The sequence below is a fragment of the Manis pentadactyla genome, chromosome 8 (assembly GCF_030020395.1).
Source record: "Manis pentadactyla isolate mManPen7 chromosome 8, mManPen7.hap1, whole genome shotgun sequence".
NCBI lineage: Eukaryota > Metazoa > Chordata > Mammalia > Pholidota > Manidae > Manis > Manis pentadactyla.
The window spans coordinates 44,427,502-44,446,268 of NC_080026.1; the positions used below are offsets into that span (position 1 = coordinate 44,427,502).

The 18,767-nt window shown below is 53.4% G+C and overlaps 1 protein-coding gene across 1 annotated transcript; it reads left to right on the forward strand.

Moving 5' to 3' along the window:
* Positions 1-1,502: 1,502 nt before the first annotated feature.
* INHBB (inhibin subunit beta B) lies at positions 1,503-7,289 on the forward strand. The gene is made up of 2 exons (XM_036886656.2): positions 1,503-2,081; positions 4,535-7,289. Exons 1-2 carry the CDS (start codon positions 1,634-1,636, stop codon positions 5,308-5,310), a joined length of 1,224 nt encoding a protein of 407 aa, XP_036742551.1. The 5' UTR covers positions 1,503-1,633; the 3' UTR covers positions 5,311-7,289.
* The last annotated feature ends 11,478 nt before the right edge of the window (positions 7,290-18,767 follow it).

The following is an 18,767-nucleotide window of genomic DNA, read 5'->3' on the forward strand; positions in this document are numbered from 1 at the left end:
GGAGCCGGCCCGCGGCGCTCGAGGCCGCACCACCACACCGTCTCGTCAGGCTCGCGAGGGAGCGTCCCGGGAAGGCTGAGGGCGGCTGCGGCGGGGAGAGTTGCTTCTCCCGGAGGGCGGCAGCGGCAGCGGCAGCAACAGCGACAAGGGCACGGCCTGCGCGGCGGCGGGGTGGGGGCCAGCGGAGGCATCCTGGGCCGGGAACTCCGTCGACTGCGCCCGCAGCCTTTCTGGGCGAGGGTCCGGACGCCCAAACGGTGGGAAAGTTTTGAGAGAGCAAAAGTGGCCCGGTACTGCGGTGGCGGGGGGTGGGGGAGGGAAGAGCGCTGGGCCGCCCCTCCTGCGCTTGAAGGCCAAAAGGAAGAAAGCGGAGGGAAGAGTGGGTGGGCGGGGGGAGCGGGCAGCAGCGGCCAGAGCAGATCCCCCCTCGCCGGGAAGCCAGAGGGGAAGGCACGGACAGCCTCCTCCGCGTGGCCAGGACGAGACTCGCTCACCACCACCACCACCCCTTTTTTTTCTGCCAACGTCTATCTCAACGCGCGCGCACAGACGGAGATTGTGCGGCTTTTTTTTTTTTTTACCCCTTGTCAGGAAAAAAACAAGGAGAGTAAAGAAGAGACGGCAAAGAGAAGTCCTCGGCAGGCTCTGTAGTTGCAGCTGGACGCAGGGACGCGGCCGCCACCCGCCTGCTCTCTTCCGGCCCTGCGGCGTGTGCCAGTGCGAGAGCGAGCTAGGCACCCGCACCCGGGGACGCTGCGAGACTCTCAGGTGCTCGGACTCACATCGCCGCCGCTGGGGCAGGCGGAAGAGACAGGGGCGAGAAGGGCCTTGTCTTGCTCGCCCGGCGGAGGAAGGCTGCGAGAAGAGGCGGAGCAGAGGCCCGGGAGAAGCGCGCAGCGGCCGGCCCTCCTGCTGGTGGATGCGGCGCCCCAGGAGCCTGGAGACAACTTTGCCGGGTGACGCGCCGGGAGGACTGCAGGGCCGGCGGCAGGGGGTTCCGCGCCGCTTCTGAGCGGGCCCGCGCGGCCAGCGCTCCCTTGCGCTCCCGGCACCGCGCTCACTCTGCTCCGCCGCCTGCCCGTCGCCCCCGCCGGCTGCCCTTCCTCGGCGCTCAGGTGCGAGCGCGGGGCCCCGCAGCAGCACCGCACTAAGCCGAGCCCGACTTCGCTCCGGGGACCCCCGAGCCTTAGCTTCCATCTCGGTCAAGTTGCGTCGACCGGCCCTTTCGCTACCTTCCCTGCCAGGCGGCCAAGCCGCAGCTACCGCGGCTTTCGCTTCACCCGAGCCGAGAGCTGCGGAACCCCGACGCGGAGAAGATGGGGAGAGGGCTGCAGATGCCGAGGCGTCCTGAGACGCACGAACGGCAGTGACTCCTCTGCCCGCTCCTCGTCCCGCGCGCCTACTCGGGCCCCCGCGGCCCTCGGCGCCCCTTCCCCGCCGCGCGGGAACCCCCGCGGGCCGGTCGGCCCCCTCCCCCAGCTAGCCGGCAGCGGCCCTCCCGGCGGGCGGGCGGAGGCCCAGGCGGGCGGGCGGGCGGGGGCGGGGCGGGGCGGCGCGCCGGGAGCCAGGAGCCCGGCCCTGCGCTCGGCTCGGCTCGCCTCACGGCGGGCGCCCTCGTCGCCAGCGGCGCACCATGGACGGGCTGCCCGGTCCGGCGCTGGGGGCCGCCTGCCTCTTGATGTTGGCGGCCGGCTGGCTGGGGCCGGAGGCCTGGGGGTCGCCCACGCCCCCCCTGTCGCCCGCCGTGCCGCCCCCGCCCCCGCCACCCGGAGGCCTCGGCGGCTTGCAGGACACCTGCACGTCGTGCGGCGGTTTCCGGCGGCCGGAGTTGCTGGGCCGGGTGGACGGCGACTTCCTGGAGGCGGTAAAGCGGCACATCTTGAGCCGCCTGCAGATGCGGGGCCGGCCCAACATCACGCACGCCGTACCCAAGGCCGCCATGGTCACGGCCCTGCGCAAGCTGCATGCAGGCAAGGTGCGGGAGGACGGCCGCCTGGAGATTCCTCACCTCGACGGCCATGCTAGTCCGGGCGCCGACGGCCAGGAGCGCGTATCCGAGATCATCAGCTTCGCCGAGACAGGTGGGTTTTGTGGGCGGCCAGCCGTGGCCCTCATTCCCTCACCACCCCTTTCGCCTTGCCCGCTCTGCCCTCTGCAGCCAGAGCGCTCTGGGGGCAAACTCGGACTCCCTGCCCAGCCGCTCGCATCTGGCCCTGTGCGCTCCGTCCCTACTGCCATCTTCCTCCCCCAGGCAGAAGACCCCATCTTGCCCCCCCAGCCCCACCGCGGAACGCCTTGCCCTCCACCCCTGCTCCCCCAGAATCGGGCCCCAGCGCCCCTGGGCACGCATCATCCTCCTGGCAGATGCGTGCGGCCCTGGCTCCCTGGGCACTTGCTTGGTGATTGCTTAATGTTTTTGTTTCCCACGATCAGAGTGTAGGCTTAGCAGTATGGTTGGAGATGTGTATGCTTGTTGATATCCGTGGGACGGAGGAGTGTGTGTGTGTGTGTGTGTGTGTGTGTGTGCGCGCGCGCGCGTGTGCCTGCGTGAGAGGCCCCGGGGCTGCTTCCATCGCCGGGCGGCGTGGGCTTGCCAGAATTGCTGAAGCCTCACTGGGGAGAGCTAGGCAACCTCTTTTCCGATTGTGTGGGCACCGGAATCGGGCGGAAGGCAGGCTTCTCAACAGGTCCCATCATTTACGCAGAGAAAGACGCGACTCAGGGGCAGCCCGGTGTCTCTCAGTTCGCTGGCAGCTGCGGCAAACCCCCTTAGCTGAGAGCCGCAGAGTTCGTAGTTAACAAAGGGTGGGAGTCCTTTATGGAATTTTCCTCTGGCCCAGGTTTGCAAAATTCTACCACTTTCTAAATATAAAAGTCGAAAGGAAAAAATATCTTTTGGAACTTTAAAAGGAGGAGAAAAATGTGTCCGCGCTGAAATGCTGCAAGTACTTTCGGCTCCGCTGTCCTTTTCAGGACTTGAATGAGCTAGGCTGCCTTTTGTGCCTGGAGCTCAGCCGCATTTGTACTGAGGGGACTGCGGAGAAGGTCGCAGAGGGGGAAGCCCTGGTGCTGGCAGGGTGGGGGTGAGCAGGGAGCTTGGGGCATGGAAGCAGTTGTGTCTTCAGGCTGCAAATGCCCCCCACCCTCCTAGGCAGTAGGCAGACTGTGCTGGTGCCCCAGGGATGAAAAGGGATGAAAAGTTTTGCATGGCCGGGTGTGGAGAAAAGCAGAGACAATCAGGGGCTGGTTTGTGCTTAGAAAGAAATGCATTGCCGTTTTAGCTGTCTGACCAAGTCGAGGAAAGCTCTACATGCAATTAGAGAGCTTGGATTAAAAGGTGCTTTGGGGCCCAGAGTAGAAATGTGATTCTGGAAGGTTGAGGAGGCCTTTTGGTCCCGGTGGCACAAAATGACAGCGGGGGCTGTTATATTTCTGGTCCGTTTCACAGAGCCAGCTCTTTGACTTATAAATAACAGATTCAGGTCACAGGCAGCTTGTCCAAGACTAGCTTTTAAGGCTGCACTTTACCCCATTTCAAAGTCAGATGTCAGTGTTATTAGAGGAGCCAGGCGAGGCCTGAGGAGGGGCTGCGGGGCAGTGGTAGGAGGTTTGATAGAACCAGCCCTGGCCACACAGTTTCATTATTTGTTCTTACTGCAAGAAAAAATAAAAAAATAAAAAAGTAGAGATTGTCAGAGAGAAAGAGTCACTGAAATGTAGGATGAGAGAGGAGTCATCTCTCAGTTGGCACAGCCTCTCTCGTTGAGCTGAATTACCGAGAAAACTAATAAGCCAGTTGCCCTTTTCCTTGGAGATTTTGAACGTGTCATTAATGAGCCAGGGTCTTGTGAAAGGAGTGGACCTCAAGTTTCAAGGCTGAATGTCCTGTCCCTTGGAACTACTCGGAAACGAGGGCTACACTTTGCAGTCTGCAAAGTACATGTTCTGTGTCAGAAATCTGAGCAGAGCTCACTTGTTTGCGGTGGAGTTTCCACTGGGGGTTGGATCAGATCATGCTTAGGTAAACACAAAAGAGGCGGTAGGTGGCCCAGCTTGCTTTTGCAATGCCTTAACCAAAAAAAAAAAACAACAACAAAAAAACCCAGAAAAAACCTCTACTAAAACAACCCACCCCAAAATCCTTGGTCCAATCCTGGTTTTGTTTTTCAGATTTCACATATACCCATAACAACTTGTTAAAGATCTTGGCCTTCTGACAAGTTCCTCTGTTGAGCTTTGAGGCCTGACAGCCTGTCTCCAGGGAGCCCTGGTCTGGGAGAGGTGAGGCAGGATTTTATAGGCCTGGACCCTCCAGCTCCAACCTGGTCTGGGTTTCTCAATGGGAAATGATTTTCTCTGTCTCTCCCAGGTTACAGTCAGAGGCCCTGGTCCCTGGAATGGTATTTCTGGTCAATAACGTCTTCCAGCTGCATGGCAAGTTTGCATTCTAGCATCATGCAGCAGAGACCCTATTTCCCCCATTGCTTCGTGTTCTCCTTAAATTAACTTGGCCTGCTCTTCCACTTTTCCGCAGATGGCCTCGCCTCCTCCCGGGTCCGCCTGTACTTTTTCATCTCCAATGAAGGCAACCAGAACCTGTTTGTGGTACAGGCCAGTCTGTGGCTCTATCTGAAGCTGCTGCCCTATGTTCTGGAGAAGGGCAGTCGTCGGAAGGTGCGGGTCAAAGTGTACTTTCAGGAGCAGGGCCATGGTGACCGGTGGAATGTGGTAGAGAAGAAGGTGGACCTCAAGCGCAGTGGCTGGCACACCTTCCCACTCACTGAGGCCATCCAGGCCTTATTTGAGCGTGGAGAGCGGCGACTCAACCTGGATGTGCAGTGTGACAGCTGCCAGGAGCTGGCCGTGGTGCCCGTGTTTGTAGACCCCAGTGAGGAATCACACCGGCCCTTTGTAGTTGTACAGGCGAGGCTGGGGGACAGCAGGCACCGCATTCGTAAACGAGGTCTGGAGTGCGATGGCCGGACCAACCTCTGTTGCAGGCAACAGTTCTTCATCGACTTCCGCCTCATTGGCTGGAACGACTGGATCATCGCACCCATCGGCTACTATGGGAACTACTGCGAGGGCAGCTGCCCAGCCTACCTGGCAGGGGTCCCTGGCTCCGCTTCCTCTTTTCACACCGCTGTGGTGAACCAGTACCGCATGCGGGGCCTGAACCCTGGCACAGTGAACTCCTGCTGCATCCCCACCAAATTGAGCACCATGTCCATGCTCTACTTTGATGACGAGTACAACATTGTCAAGCGGGATGTACCCAACATGATTGTGGAGGAGTGTGGCTGCGCCTGACAGCAGCAAGGCTGTGGTGGTGGGGTGCGAGGTCAGTCCCTGGAGGGCTTCTTCCAGCCCCTGCGAGAATGGAATATGAGGCTGGCTGGGTGCAGTCCTTCCATTGGGCTGCCCAGAAGGTGCCAGGGGGCAGCCTGAAATATTTTCCTGCTACTTCATGGAGCAATTAGTCAAAGCAAGAGTGAGAACCCTCACCTGACATGAAATACTTTGACACACACATGCAGACATGCACAGCGAGACGCATCCTGCCACCCACACAGCAGCCTCCAGGATACCAGCAAATGGATGCAGTGACAAATGGCAGCTTAGCTCCAAATCCCTGTCAGTTGGAGAGAATGGGTTGAGCAGCCACCATTCCCACCAGCTGGCCCGGCCACTCTGCATCGCGCCTTCCGAGAACACATAAAAGCACAAAGACACAGACACGCACGCACGCGCGCGTGCGCGCACGCACGCACACACACACACACACACACACACACTGCGCACAAGAGACTGAGGACCGCACTTAGGAGCCACGGAGAGGAAAAGCAGATGCAGGGGTGGGGAGCATGCAGGCAGGCAGGAGGTCTAGGAGTCCCGCCTTGCTGTGTCTCAGCATCTCCTGGCTCAGACGTGCTGGCTTCCTCCCCTGCCTGGGATCCTGCATGCTGCAGGACCAGGGGAACCTGGCTCTTCCCACACTTGTAGATGGAAAGAGGCCCAGAAAGGACACAACCTGCTAAGACTGTGGAGCAGTGGCAATGCCCCTTTGACTGTTGCTTGGGTCCCTGGTGGGACTTCTGTGTTTGTTTTTGGGGTGGGGAGGGAGGGAGAGAAGAAGGGTCCTAATTTGATGCTTTAACTGATTATTTAGCATTTGACAGGTCATTCCAGTTGTAGAATTGAAAAAGGACTTTTCCACCAGGTATGACCTTTCAGGTTAAAATCTGAATTGTTCTAAATGGGAAATAGAAAGGTTGCAATCTGTGCCCTTCACTGTGGATATTCTTCTGGGACTGGTTGGGGAGGGATGGAAATGACGCCTAGGCATGGGGATGAGCCCAGAGGAGGAAATAGTCAGATGGAGGCATTCTAGAAATGCTGGGTGGGGAGTGTCCCCTCAGCAGGGGTGACAGAGGGGAGCAATTTAGCTGGGCTTAGAGAGATGGGGAAGGCTCTCAGCTGCTTTGCATAAATTGCCCGCGTGTGCCCCTGCCACTAGGGCCAGCCAAGGCCATTGCCCCGCCTGCCCTCCCACACACCTGCCCCTCCTACCTGCCCCTCCTAGCACCTGCCAACCTGCCTGAATGCACATGATAGAGCACTTGCCCATCTGTGTGTGTCCAGAAGGGGCCCTTGGCAGAGCACTGAACTTGCTCACCCCTAGATGTCCAAGTGCCACATGAACTATGCAATTTAAAGGGTTGACCCACACTAGATGAAACTGGACTCGTACGACTCTTTTTATATTTTTTATACTTGAAATGAAATCCTTTGCTTCTTTTTTAAGCGAATGATTGCTTTTAATGTTTGCACTGATTTAGTTGCATGATTAGTCAGAAACTGCCATTTGAAAAAAGAAGTTATTTTTATAGCAGCAAAAAAAACCACAGTTAAATGTATTATACATAATTTTGGAACCAAAGAGGCCAACAGATCAGTTTTAATTTTTATTAGATGATGAGGCCATCTTATATGAGGTAGACATTCTGAACAATCCCTTGAGTGGCCTGCCAATGTTTCAGGGTACAAATGGATTTTGTTTAATCAGTTTGATGTGTCTTTTCTATCCTTATACACCCAGAAGGTAGAGTAAAAATGATTATGGTAGATGCAGGTGTGTATCCTTAAATCCCCATCTTTACGTTTATTTAATAAAGCTCCCCTTAGGTTCTGTTTCATAATAATTTAAAACCAAACAATTTTCCCATAGACTTGCTGTTAAAGTATTTTACATTTGTGTACAGTTTAAGAAAATAAAAGATTGAGTGCCATGGCTTCTTGCCTTGTGCTGTATCTGGGGTGGTGGGGTCTGGGCTGGGGGTGGTGGCTGGGAGGAGGGCAAGTCCAGGGGTTCAGCTGCACTGCCAGTTGCCTCCATGGCTAGTTCCTGGCACTCCCTGAGTTCTTGCCATGAGCTCGGATGTCAGTCAGAGAGTCTAGGAAAAATGGCAGAAGATCAAAATGAAGGACAATTAGCAAATTCATGAATTACACATTTGTTTATCCTTCTAGTCCCAAGACTAATTATGTTTCACCAAGTCTGCATCTATTACCATTTGAAAGTGTCCTTTAAACCCCCATCCCTGGAAGGGAATGTAAAACCTTGGAAAATGAAGTGCACCTGACCTCATGCCCACCTCTGTTTACTAATATACATGACTATCACCTAGAAGAAGCTAATATCTTGGGATAGAAGGATAAACAAGAGAAGGCCATGTGTATGATAACTGTCCTTTCCCATGAGGATTCTAACTGGTGTCGGTCTTAGTGAGGAGGAGAGCCCAGCTGCATCTGCAGGTGTAACTTGAGATGCCCACTAGTACTGTTAGTGTGCAGCCCTTGTATCAGGCCTTTTGGGAAATGATTTTATCTTTACTTCCCAGAGTTTGGAATCTGAGGCTCAGAAAGGTTCAGAGCTTGCCTGAGATCACACAGCCAGGACTGGAACACTGGGCATTTTAGCCCAGGTGCTGTGGCTGCTCTGCCTGTTCCCCTGGAGGACTGCAGCCCTCAGGTCTTACCTTCATCAGAGGCTTTCCAGGGCTAGTAGGGCTGATCCTTTGTTTGAGGGTCACACGTGGTCTTCCCAGAAAGTCTCAGGACATTTGAGTAGGTAGGACATAGGGATTATCTAACCCCATTCAGGAAACAATGGGGAAACTGAGGAAGTCTGTGGGCATCTGGAGGGGCATATCTCAGTTCACACAGCCAGCTGATGGCAGGAAACAGTCTTTGGCCTCTGTCTTTTTGCATTCTTTGCTATCTAAGAGAGCTACTGCTCTGCCAGAATTTGATCTTGAGGGGTGGATTTATTGTTCTACAAAGTCTTGAGACAGTGTAAAAATTAATGGGGACAAAGAAGAAAATTTCATAAAGACAGACCTGACCTGGGCATTTTGGGGCATGAGTCATGATCCAGCTGCCTCTCAGCTCTGCTGTGGGCTGGGCTTAGCTACTGGTGCTCCAGACCCTCAGTGCAGCTCCTGCCCCACCCCACACCCTGGACTTTTTTCTGGCAGCCTCCAGGAGGAGCAGCGTGAGAGCCCCCAGGATATGTTTGGATACTGCCCACCTCTGGGGGCCCTCCTGGGGCTGAGCCCCACAGGGCGGCCCATGGAACCCTAAATAGCCCCTAGGAAGGCCCTGGGACTCTGAGGTCATGAGGCCAGGGGACATGGCCCTGAGTGGTCCCTGCTGACACGTGTTCCTAGGGTCAATGGTGGGTGGCAGTGACTGCCCCTGAGAGGTACATGAGGAAAGACGCGTGTCCCCTGTCCGGGCTGGGTGCTCTCCCTTCAGGGGGTACACGACATGGTTTTCTCAGGCTTTGTGGTCACTGGTGTCCCTGCCCTTCTTTCTCACTCTGTCATCAATCCTTTTCTTCCTGTTGCTCTTTTCAATTCTTTCCCCTCATCCTCCCAGTGGGCCTGGCTCCAGGGCTCTACCTGTCCCGAGAGGTGCCCAGAGCCCTGTCCTACAGGCCCAGGGAGCAGGCATCCCACACGGCCCACCAGGTCCCTTCTGCTGTAAAAGTTCCCTCTCCCTTTCTGCCCTCTGTCCTCCCTTCCCTCTTTAGGACACCAGGCCATTAGCCTCTCATAGGACCTATGGGCCAACCAGTGCCAGCCAAGGCCAGAGGCTGCTGCCACCATGCACGTCATGTCTTCACGACCACCCACAGTGATTTGTGAGCTCCCACCATGCTGGATTCATCCTTGGCTGCCCTTCAGACATGCTGAGTCCTCAGTGACTTGGTGGCATCCAAAGCTGGGGAATGGTGGGGAACGGGGCTGGTGAGGGGAGGGAACATTTGTGCAGACAGTGCTCCCCTTACCTCCCATTTCCCAGACAGACTGAGGGTGCAGTAAGCAGAGGTTCCAAGGATATCCTTGTCTCTTTTCTCTCCCAGCCCTGTCAGGACCTGCCTCAGAGTGGAACACACAGTGAGCCCCCTGCCATCCAGCCTGGGATGGGGGCAGCATTAGGCGAGTCTACTGGATGTCAGCTGGTGTGACACTATTGCTACCTAGTGTGAGGCCTGAGGGTCCTACATAGCTCCAGGTGAGGCCCTGGTATAAGGACTTAGGTAGCTCTTGCACCAGGGCTGGGCCCCTGCCCCATCTGGGGGGCAGGCCAGCCCAGGGCAGTGCTAGCACACCTGCTGCAAGGCCCAACAGGTATTCTTGCTGGGGACGCCCGCCCTAAGGGGCCTGGTAGGCCACCCTGCCTGGTAAAGCCCTGCAGCTACCTAGACTTCCTGTTGGGGCAGGGGCAGGAGGGGCGGGCACAAGCTGCTGCCAAGCCTCAAAAACACTGCTGGCAGTGGGCAAAGTGCATCTTTGCAGGCAAAGCGGCAGAAACAGTGCACGCTTCTGGTGGGAAGAGGCCCTGGGGCGACCCCAGCCTGGTTACTAGGCTTTCAAAGGGATGTTCTGAGCAAATGACAAATTGCCTGCGGCTTTGCAAGAGGACCTGGACCTGCTGTATGTAAGGCATAGGACATGAGCAGGGTGGGGTGGCAGGCTCTGGGAGCCGTAGGGCTGCATGGGGGTTTGGGTAAACAATTATTGGTGTGCTGGGCCATGCGGGATGGTGGATGGCTGTTAGCAGCAGTGGCTGGAGAATTGTGGGTGAGGCTGAGTGACATGCTGTTTTGTGAGGGCAGACATGACTGTATGCTGAGCTGTAGTGGGTGCAAGACTCTGATTGTGGCTGTAATAGGCTGTGTGTGGATTTGGGGTGTGTAATTGCCTGACTCTGAGGCTGTGTGCATGAGTGTGGGACCACATAGAGTTTGAAACTGTAATTGTGGAGTGTAGTTACATGGTTGACAGTGTGTATTTTTTGCCATTTTCATTTTCTTCCTCATCAACAGGTAATGCACAGAGCTGGTTATGTACCCTGTGATTGGGGCAGTTGTATTTTAAAATGTGGGCTATTGCTGGTAATCTCCCCCACAGTTAGACTCTGTGTGACCCTCATGCTGGGCAGAAGCTGGGCAGGCTGGGCTGGGGTTGCAGGCACCATTTTTGTGGCCTGTGTGGCTGCCCTTGTGGTCACTCAGCCCCTGGTGCCCTTCCCCCAGACACCTAATGCCAGGGCTCACCATGGTGTCCCTGCAGCACCAAAGCCAGAGCACTTTAAAAGTGGAATGGTGCCACCAGGTCAGTTGTCCAGTTGCTCAATAAACATTTCCTGGGTGCCTCCTCTTACAGGTGGAGGGATTCTGCATCATCTCAGTTCAGTGCTTCATAACCTGTGGGTAAAGGGGGAACAGGTATCATTTTCCCTATTTCATAGATGAGAAAATTAAGACTGAGAAAACTATTCACCACAGGTGACACAGCTCATTAGTAGAAGAGCTGGGATTTGCCCCCAGGAGCTGTGTGCATGACTGACACCCATGGGCTGTCCAGGGGTAGGAGGAGGGGAGACAGGGCTCTTCTGGAGTCAACCTGGAGCTGAGGAGAAGCTAGGGCTCAGGGTTTTCTTGGCTTCCACTTGGGAAGGAACTGCTCCAGCTCTTGCCCATGACTCCAGCCTGACATATCAATGGCACCTGTGCAAGCCTTTCCTCTTTCTGGCTACAGGGACCACCATCCATGCACCATCCCTACTCTCTCTGTGACCATGTGGATGAGATGGCTGTCGGGCCCAATTCCAGGGAAAATGGACTACAAATTGAGTAATGCAGGGTGGGGGTGGAAAGGGTGCTGGCAGCCTGGTTCTGGGCCCTGTGGTGGTGGAGGAAGCCTAACATTCAGTAAGAATAAGAACTGGAAACATGGGCTCAGGGCCACTCACCTTTCAGTGTCCTCATCTGTAAAATGGGGGCAATGACCCAGGAGCTCTGGGGATTGTTGTGAGCACCAGGGCCCTTAGAATGGAGCTAGACTCCAGTGTGGTTTTACTGTCACTGTTTTCCAGCCTGTTTCTCTGCTGTGTGCCCCACCATACCCTCCCAAAGGCCCACTGTGGAGTACCTCTCATTCTCAGTGTGTGTAAAATTGTAATATTTCCAGGCTATCTCGCCTGGCTTTAATGCATTTCAGGGGTAGAGAAAAGTATGACTTTAGTGCTTCTGCATATCAATAGGCATGCCTCAAGGGTGGAGAGAAGTTCATCTCCATATCAATTGATAATTACCTGGACAACAGAGAGCTTATCTGAACTTGAGAGGTTAGGGAGAGTGCTGGTTGGCTTCTGCTGGAGCAAGAGAGAGAAATGGCCCTAGACTGCAATTTGTAAGCAATAAACAGGTTTTCAACTTTATTTCTCCCTTTGACTGATTTCAGTTTTAGAGGTATTTTGCCCTGGGATTTCCTCTCCCTGGACTTACATCTGGTATAGTTGGCAGGATCTCCAAACCCAAAATCTGTCATAATTGGTGCAGCCTTTGGGAGAGCTGCCCCTAGAGATGATGGGGAGAAGTGGCGCTTGTGCCAAGGGACATGTGTCTGCACTCGTGGGGTTGTGGAGACACCACCACCCCTGCTGCATGGCCTGAGCTGAAGGCTGCTGCTGCTGCCACTGCTGCCGGCTGGATCTTGGTCACAACTATGGAAAGGAGCAGAGGTCTGGTTCACCTTGATAGAGAAACAACTGGCTGCTATGTACCATGCCTTGCTGGCAATGGAGTCCATCACCAGAACAGCTCCAACCAAGGTAATAACCACCTATCCCATCATGGGGTGGGTGTGAGACTGCACCAAAGGCCACAGAGTGGCATGGCATAGACACCTACAGTATATTATGTGACTGGCCATTTGCCTTTGGCATCTTCGGGGAATAATGAAGCAGATGCATTGGCCCAGGTGTGCTGGCTAGAAGGAAAGCCTGCCTCTGATGTGGCCCAATGGCTACATCAGTGTTTGTTGTAGGTGGGGCAAAAGACAATGTGGGCTGTAGCCCATTGGTGGGGCTTTCCATTAACCTTTGAAGAAGTTAGCCAAGCCTGGAAGGAGTGCCTTGTGTACTCTCAGAGGGACTTACACTGAGTCCTGCAGCAACATGGGACAATAGTAAGGGGGCCAATAACCCTCCTCAAGTGGCAGACAGACTATACTGGGCCTCTGCCCACATCAAAAGGATATTGGTATGCCATGACTTGGGTGGATATGGCTACTGGACTATTGATTGCTTTTCCTGCATGTCATGCAGATCAGCAAACGACCAAGAGGGGCCTAGAGCATCTCTTTGGAGCCTATGGCCGATCGCCAGTGATTGAGAGCAATCAAGGCACCCACTTTACTGGAAATGCATTGCAAAGATGGGTGAAGCAACTAGAAATAAAGTGGAAATTAGAAACTGTTAAATGGACATGGCCCTGGACATTTTAACACATAGATTGGCGATGGCTGGCTCTTCTGGCACCTTGGGGAAAAGGCTTGGAAGCTGGCCTCCTTTGTATTCCTGGAGTAACAGCAGAGTGGCCCCCAGTGATCACAGTTATTTTCTTCTACAGTCCTTGTGGTCTGGATGCGCCCCCTGGCAGCAGCTGCTGCATGATAGCTGAAATGGGTGAGCTTTGGACTTAATCTGCATAGGACTTTGAACCTAACTGAAACCTCTGGCTTGAGGATTATTGTGATTTTATTGCTGTTGCTATTGTATGTCATTAGTCTGGTCACAATGCTTCAATTTTCTTGCCCAGGGACCATTGCGGAAGAGGAGGAATGAGTAAATTGTAAGGTGAGATTTCTGGAGGGGTGGCCTGTGGGTAAAATTGTAATATTTCCAGAATATCTCTCCTGGCTTTAGTGTATCTTCAGGGGTGAGGAGAAGTACAGCTTTAGTGCATCTGCATATCAATAGGCATGACTTAGGGGTGGAGACAAATTCATCTCCATATCAATGGGTAATTACCTGGGCAACAGAGGGCTTATCTCAACCTGAGAGGTGAGGGAGAGTGCTAGTTGGCTTCTGCTGGAGCAGGAGAGAGAAATGGCCCCGGACTGCAGCTTGTAAGCTAAATGGGTTTTAAACTTTATTTCTCCCTTTGACTGATTTCAGTTTTAGAGGCATTTTGCCCTGGGATTTCCTCTCCCTGGACTTACACTCAGTTATTCATTCAGAGAATAGTCACAGAGTCTGTGAAGATGGTGACATTACCCAACATATACTGAGAACTCACTGCCATCAGATTTGATGCTTCACAGCACTGATTAATCTTTACAACCTCCCTGTTGGGTGGGTGAGGTGTGCCCATTTTACTGATGAGGAAGTTGAGGCTCAGGGAAGTAGTGTCTTGCTGGAGGCCTCATAGCTATTCAAGAGAAGGAGCATGCCTGTGGCCTTTCAGATGCTGCCTCCTCTCCCAGCAATGTTCTCAAAAGAACCTGGGGTTCCTTGAGCCTGGGGTGCTGCGAAGTGGAGGAGGAGGAGGAGGCAGAGGGGACCTGGGGGCTGCTGATGGGGGAGCTGCTGCTTGTGTCCCTGAGAGCCCTTCTGAAGTCACCAGCAGTCTCCCAGACCTCCTACCCCCAGCCAATCCCCATGGGGGCACCCAAGGGTCCACCTTCAGGGTGTGTGCTCACCTGCAGTTCCCGCCTGGTGAGAATGGCCACTTCATGAGTAAGAAGGGGACCTGTCTGAGGTCATTAAGACCCCCAGAGAATCTGATGGGGACAAGGACCACTGAGGTGCTGAGAAAATGCACACTGACCACAGTTGCAGATGGGATCTCAAGGATGAATTCTTGGGCCCCTCATGGAGGCAGCAGCAGGAGGAGCAGGGATAGGCAAGCAGAAGGAACCTTTGCTCCCCACCCAGCCCAACTATAGCAAGCTCCTGGTGTCCCTTTTGTCTTGTGGGCGTGGGTCTCAGCCAGCTTTAGTTTTCCCCAGGAGGAAGGGAAACTTGCCACATCCTGGTCTGCTTGGAATGCAGAAGCAGGTGGAGGTAGGAGGGTGGAGCCAGTCCACTCACAGGCCTCCTTGGGTAGACTTTCTGGGTCATGCTGTACCTCCTGCTTCAGACAGGCTGCTGTTCTGCTCCCTGAGTTTCTCATCATGTCTTTTCCACCAGAGCCTCCGTTGACTTCTGCTCTCAGTGCCTCCCCTGCCCAGCCCCTTTCACGCCTGTCTCCCTCTCCAGCCCCAGGCATGAGTGCTGGGTGGGTCCTGGGTGCTAATTCCAGCCCTTTTATGAAATGAGGGGTGTGGGGGCTGGTTTTGTCCTGTTCATTCCCCATCCCCATCACTGCAGGGGTTCTTTGGAGCACCAGTTAGGCCCTCGAGGCCCCATGTGGGGAAGGGAGACTGTGTGTCTGTGCATGTGCATATGTGTGCAGGCATGCCTGGGCCTTCTTGAGCACACAGCCTGGTTTCTAGGCTACTGGGGAGCCCCTCAGGTATCACCCAGGCTGCAGAGAACAATCTGGGGGTCATCTGGCTCTGTGCTGGGGCTTTACGGTGTCACTCACTTCTCACAGGAACCCTGTAAGGGAGGTAAGTTCTTGCTATTATTCTCATCCATAGATGAGGCTGCTGGGGGTTGCCTCTCATTCCCAGGGCCATAGAGCTCCAAAGGCAGGTGAGTTCTTCACACTGGTTCTGAGATAACTTCCCTGCTATGGGACTGCTCCGTGGACCACCAGGTGGCCGCCTCCTTCTTCCTGAGAAGGGCTTCCATGACCTTCTCAGGACAAATAGCACAAGTGGCCTTGACCTAGCTGGCCCTGGGGTTGCTCCCTGATGGTCTGACTTCATAGAAACCGTGCCTTCAGGAGCTTTACTTCTCGGCAGTGTGACACATCAGATCTATTTTAGGAAAGTCCTGCCTTTGGGGGATAGCCAGCAGTGGGAAATGGCTGGCACTGCCGAGGCAAGGCTGAAGACTGTCCCTTCCCTATTTGGTGGTGGCAGCCACGGGCCAGCATGCAGTTGGGGGATCACAGAAGATCTTTTCCCAAAACATGCCTGTAGCATTCTCCTGCCCCTACTGGGTAATGTTTTAAATAACTTTTGGTAACCCCTGTCATTCCCCTGTATAAAACCCTTCTAGGGTCCCACAGCCCCATGAGTAGTCTTGATGGTTAATGGTTCACCAGGGCTCCAGGACTGCCATCACCTCCCCAATGGAGCAGGCAGGCTCCTCCCTGCCCTCCATACTCTGGCTTCAGTTCCCGAGCCTCCCAATGCCCTTCCTCGTCCAGATAACCCTTTCTCCCCTCTTTACCCGGCTGATCGTGCTCCACCCTTCAGGGCTTTGGAGGAGGGGCCCTGGCTCTCAAGGGCCATGGAACTCCTCCACCAGTCTGAACTGCCTGATTACCTACCATGTACACACCTGCTTCCCTTCGAGGCTGCAAGCCTGGACTCTAGGTCAGCCAGGTCTGTGATGTGCACCACTTCACCATCCTGATGTGTTAAACGAGTGAAGGAACACTGCTCTCAGGTGAGATGCTTGACTCCCCACCGGACCTATTTCCCTGCTGGAGCAACTGAGGCTGAGGGGGCCCGCAGGACCCAGGAGGAGGCCCAGCCCAGGCTAAGACCAGAAGCTAGTGCTTCTGGCTAGCACTCCTGACCACGCCTGTTATTTTCCTCTGTTTTCAGAGCACCCATGCCCACAGGTGATTCATGCAATAGCACTTTCAAAAGCCTTGAAATTTGTCCCAAGTAAGTGTTCAGGCTTTAAGGAGAAGCCCAGCCTCATACAGAAGCTGCAGCTGTTGCTGTGGGCAAAGGCTATGCCAGCCTGGCTTGGTGGTGGCCTAGTGCCCAGGCTTCATTGAAATATCCATGATGGCTTCCTGGTACCCGTGGCACCCCTAAGAAGGCAACCCTTTCTGCTCTTCCACTCCTGGAAAAGTGTGGTTTGCCACCCGAGAGCTTATAAAAGCTCAGCTTTAATTAATCAATCACCAAAAGATGAATTGGTTAATGTAGGCCAGCTCCCCCCAGATGACTGGCACATTAATGAGTGTCAATTATCTCAGCACTAATAATCAATGTTCCAACTGTGCTGAGTAGGAATGGAAAGAGTCAGCTTCACAAGCCAGCCTGCCACCCAGTGCCGCTCACTGTCTTGCCTGGATTATTTGAGCAGGGCCCCAAGGCAGCGGGTCCTCTTTGCTATTTCCTGTGAGAAAGCTCCCTGGACTGGGAGTCAGGGAACTGGACTCAGGAGGCAGACTGTAAGTTCCATGACTGGCAGGGGTCCTGCCTGCTTGTGCACTGCTGTATCCCCAGCACTGGGAATGCTCCCTGACACATAGCAGGTGTTCCATAAATACTTGCTGGTTGATTGCCTTATCTGGCTCTTGTCACTCAATTGTATGATCTCAGGCAAGTTCTTTGCCCTCTTTAGCCTATATTTTTCTCATTTGAAATTGGATTAGACTAGATCATTCATTCATTCATTTCTCTCATTTCACTTCATAAGTGCCTACTGTGTGCCAGGCACAGGGTCAGTTCCCCTACACAGGAGCCTGCATCCCTGTCTCTTTGAGGACAGATACTTGCAGCTCCCATGGGCCCCTGTCCTGGCCAGCAGCCATTCCTATTGGAGAGGTAGGAGGTTTGGGATGGCACCTGGAGGGGCAGATTGTCCTTAGCCAGCTTCATGTGAACTTAAGCTCCCAGGGAGAGACCCAGGTTTGCCTGCTGGCTTCCACTTACAGGGTTATTCTATGTTCCTTGGTGGCTGGGGGCACCATAACTTTAGCCATGGCAGTAGGACAGAACATTGGCTTCACACAGTTTCTCCTCTTCTGAGCTACAGCCTAGGATGGACACTTACCTACCACCCATCCAGAATGGCAGCTGGCATGGCTACTCGGAGGTGTGCTGGTTTGGTGTTGGAAAGGCTAGTGGTCTCTCCCAGATGGGGGCACATCTGGGTAAAAGTTAAAAAAGAAGGCTCCTGGCAAAACTGGACAGCTACATGAAAGAGAATGAAACTGGATTAATGTCTAACCCCATACACAAAAGTAAACTCGAAATGGATCAAAGACCTGAATGTAAGTCATGAGACCATAAAACTCTTAGAAGAAAATATAGGTAAAAATCTCTTGAATATAAACATGAGCAACTTTGACCTGAATGCATATCCTTGGGCAAGGGAAGCAAAATAAAAAATGAACAAATGGGACTATATCAAACTAAAAAGCTTCTATACAGCAATGGACACCATCAGCAGAACAAAAAGGCATCCTATAGTATGGGAGCATATATTTGTAAACGACATGTCTGACAAGAGGTTAACATCCAAATATAAAGAACTCAGGCTCAACACCCAAAAAGCAAATAACTCTATTAAAAAATGGGTGGAGAATATGAACAGACACTTCTTCAAAGAGGAAATTCAGATGGCCAACAGGCACATGAAAAGATGTTCCACATTGCTAATTATCAGGGAAATGCAAATTAAAACCACAATGAGATATCACCTCTCATCAGTTAGGATGGCCAACATAGAAAAGACTAGGAACAACAAATGCTGGCGAGGATGCGGAGAAAAGGGAACCCTCCTGCACTGCTGGTGGGAATGTAAACTAGTTCAACCATTGTGGAAAGCAATATGGAGGTTCCTCAAAAAACTAAAAATAGAAATACCATTTGGTGCAGGAATTCCACTCCTAGGTATTTACCCAAAGAAAACAACTTTTCAGATTCAAAAAGACATATGCACCCCTATGTTTATTGCAGCACTATTTACAATAGCCAAGATATGGAAGCCACTTAAGTGTCCATCAGTAGATGAATGGATAAAGAAGAGGTGGTACATATACACAATGGAATAGTATTCAGCCATAAGAAACAAACAAATCCTACCATTTGTAACAACATGGATGGAGCTAGAGGGTATTATGCTCAGTGAAATAAGTCACCCAGAGAAAGACAAATACCAAATGATTTCCCTCATTTGTAGAGTATAACAATGAAGCAAAACTGAAGGAACAAAAGAGCAGCAGACTCATAGCCTCCAAGAGGGGAGTAGTGGTTACCAAAGGGAAGGGGTGGGGAAAGGTGGGTGGGGAGGGAGGGAGAAGGAGATTGTGGGGTATCATGATTGGTGCGCATGATGTGTGTAGGGTCACGGGGAGGGTAGCGTAGCTCAGAGAAGACAAATAGGGACTCTGTGGCATCTTACTACACTGATGGACAGTGACTGCAATGGGGTATTGGCGGGGGACTCAATAATAAAGGTGAATGTAATAACCACATTGTTTTTCTTGTGAAACCTTCATGAGAGTGTATATCAATAATACCTTAAAAAAAAACAAAGAAGGCTCTTGTTCTGTC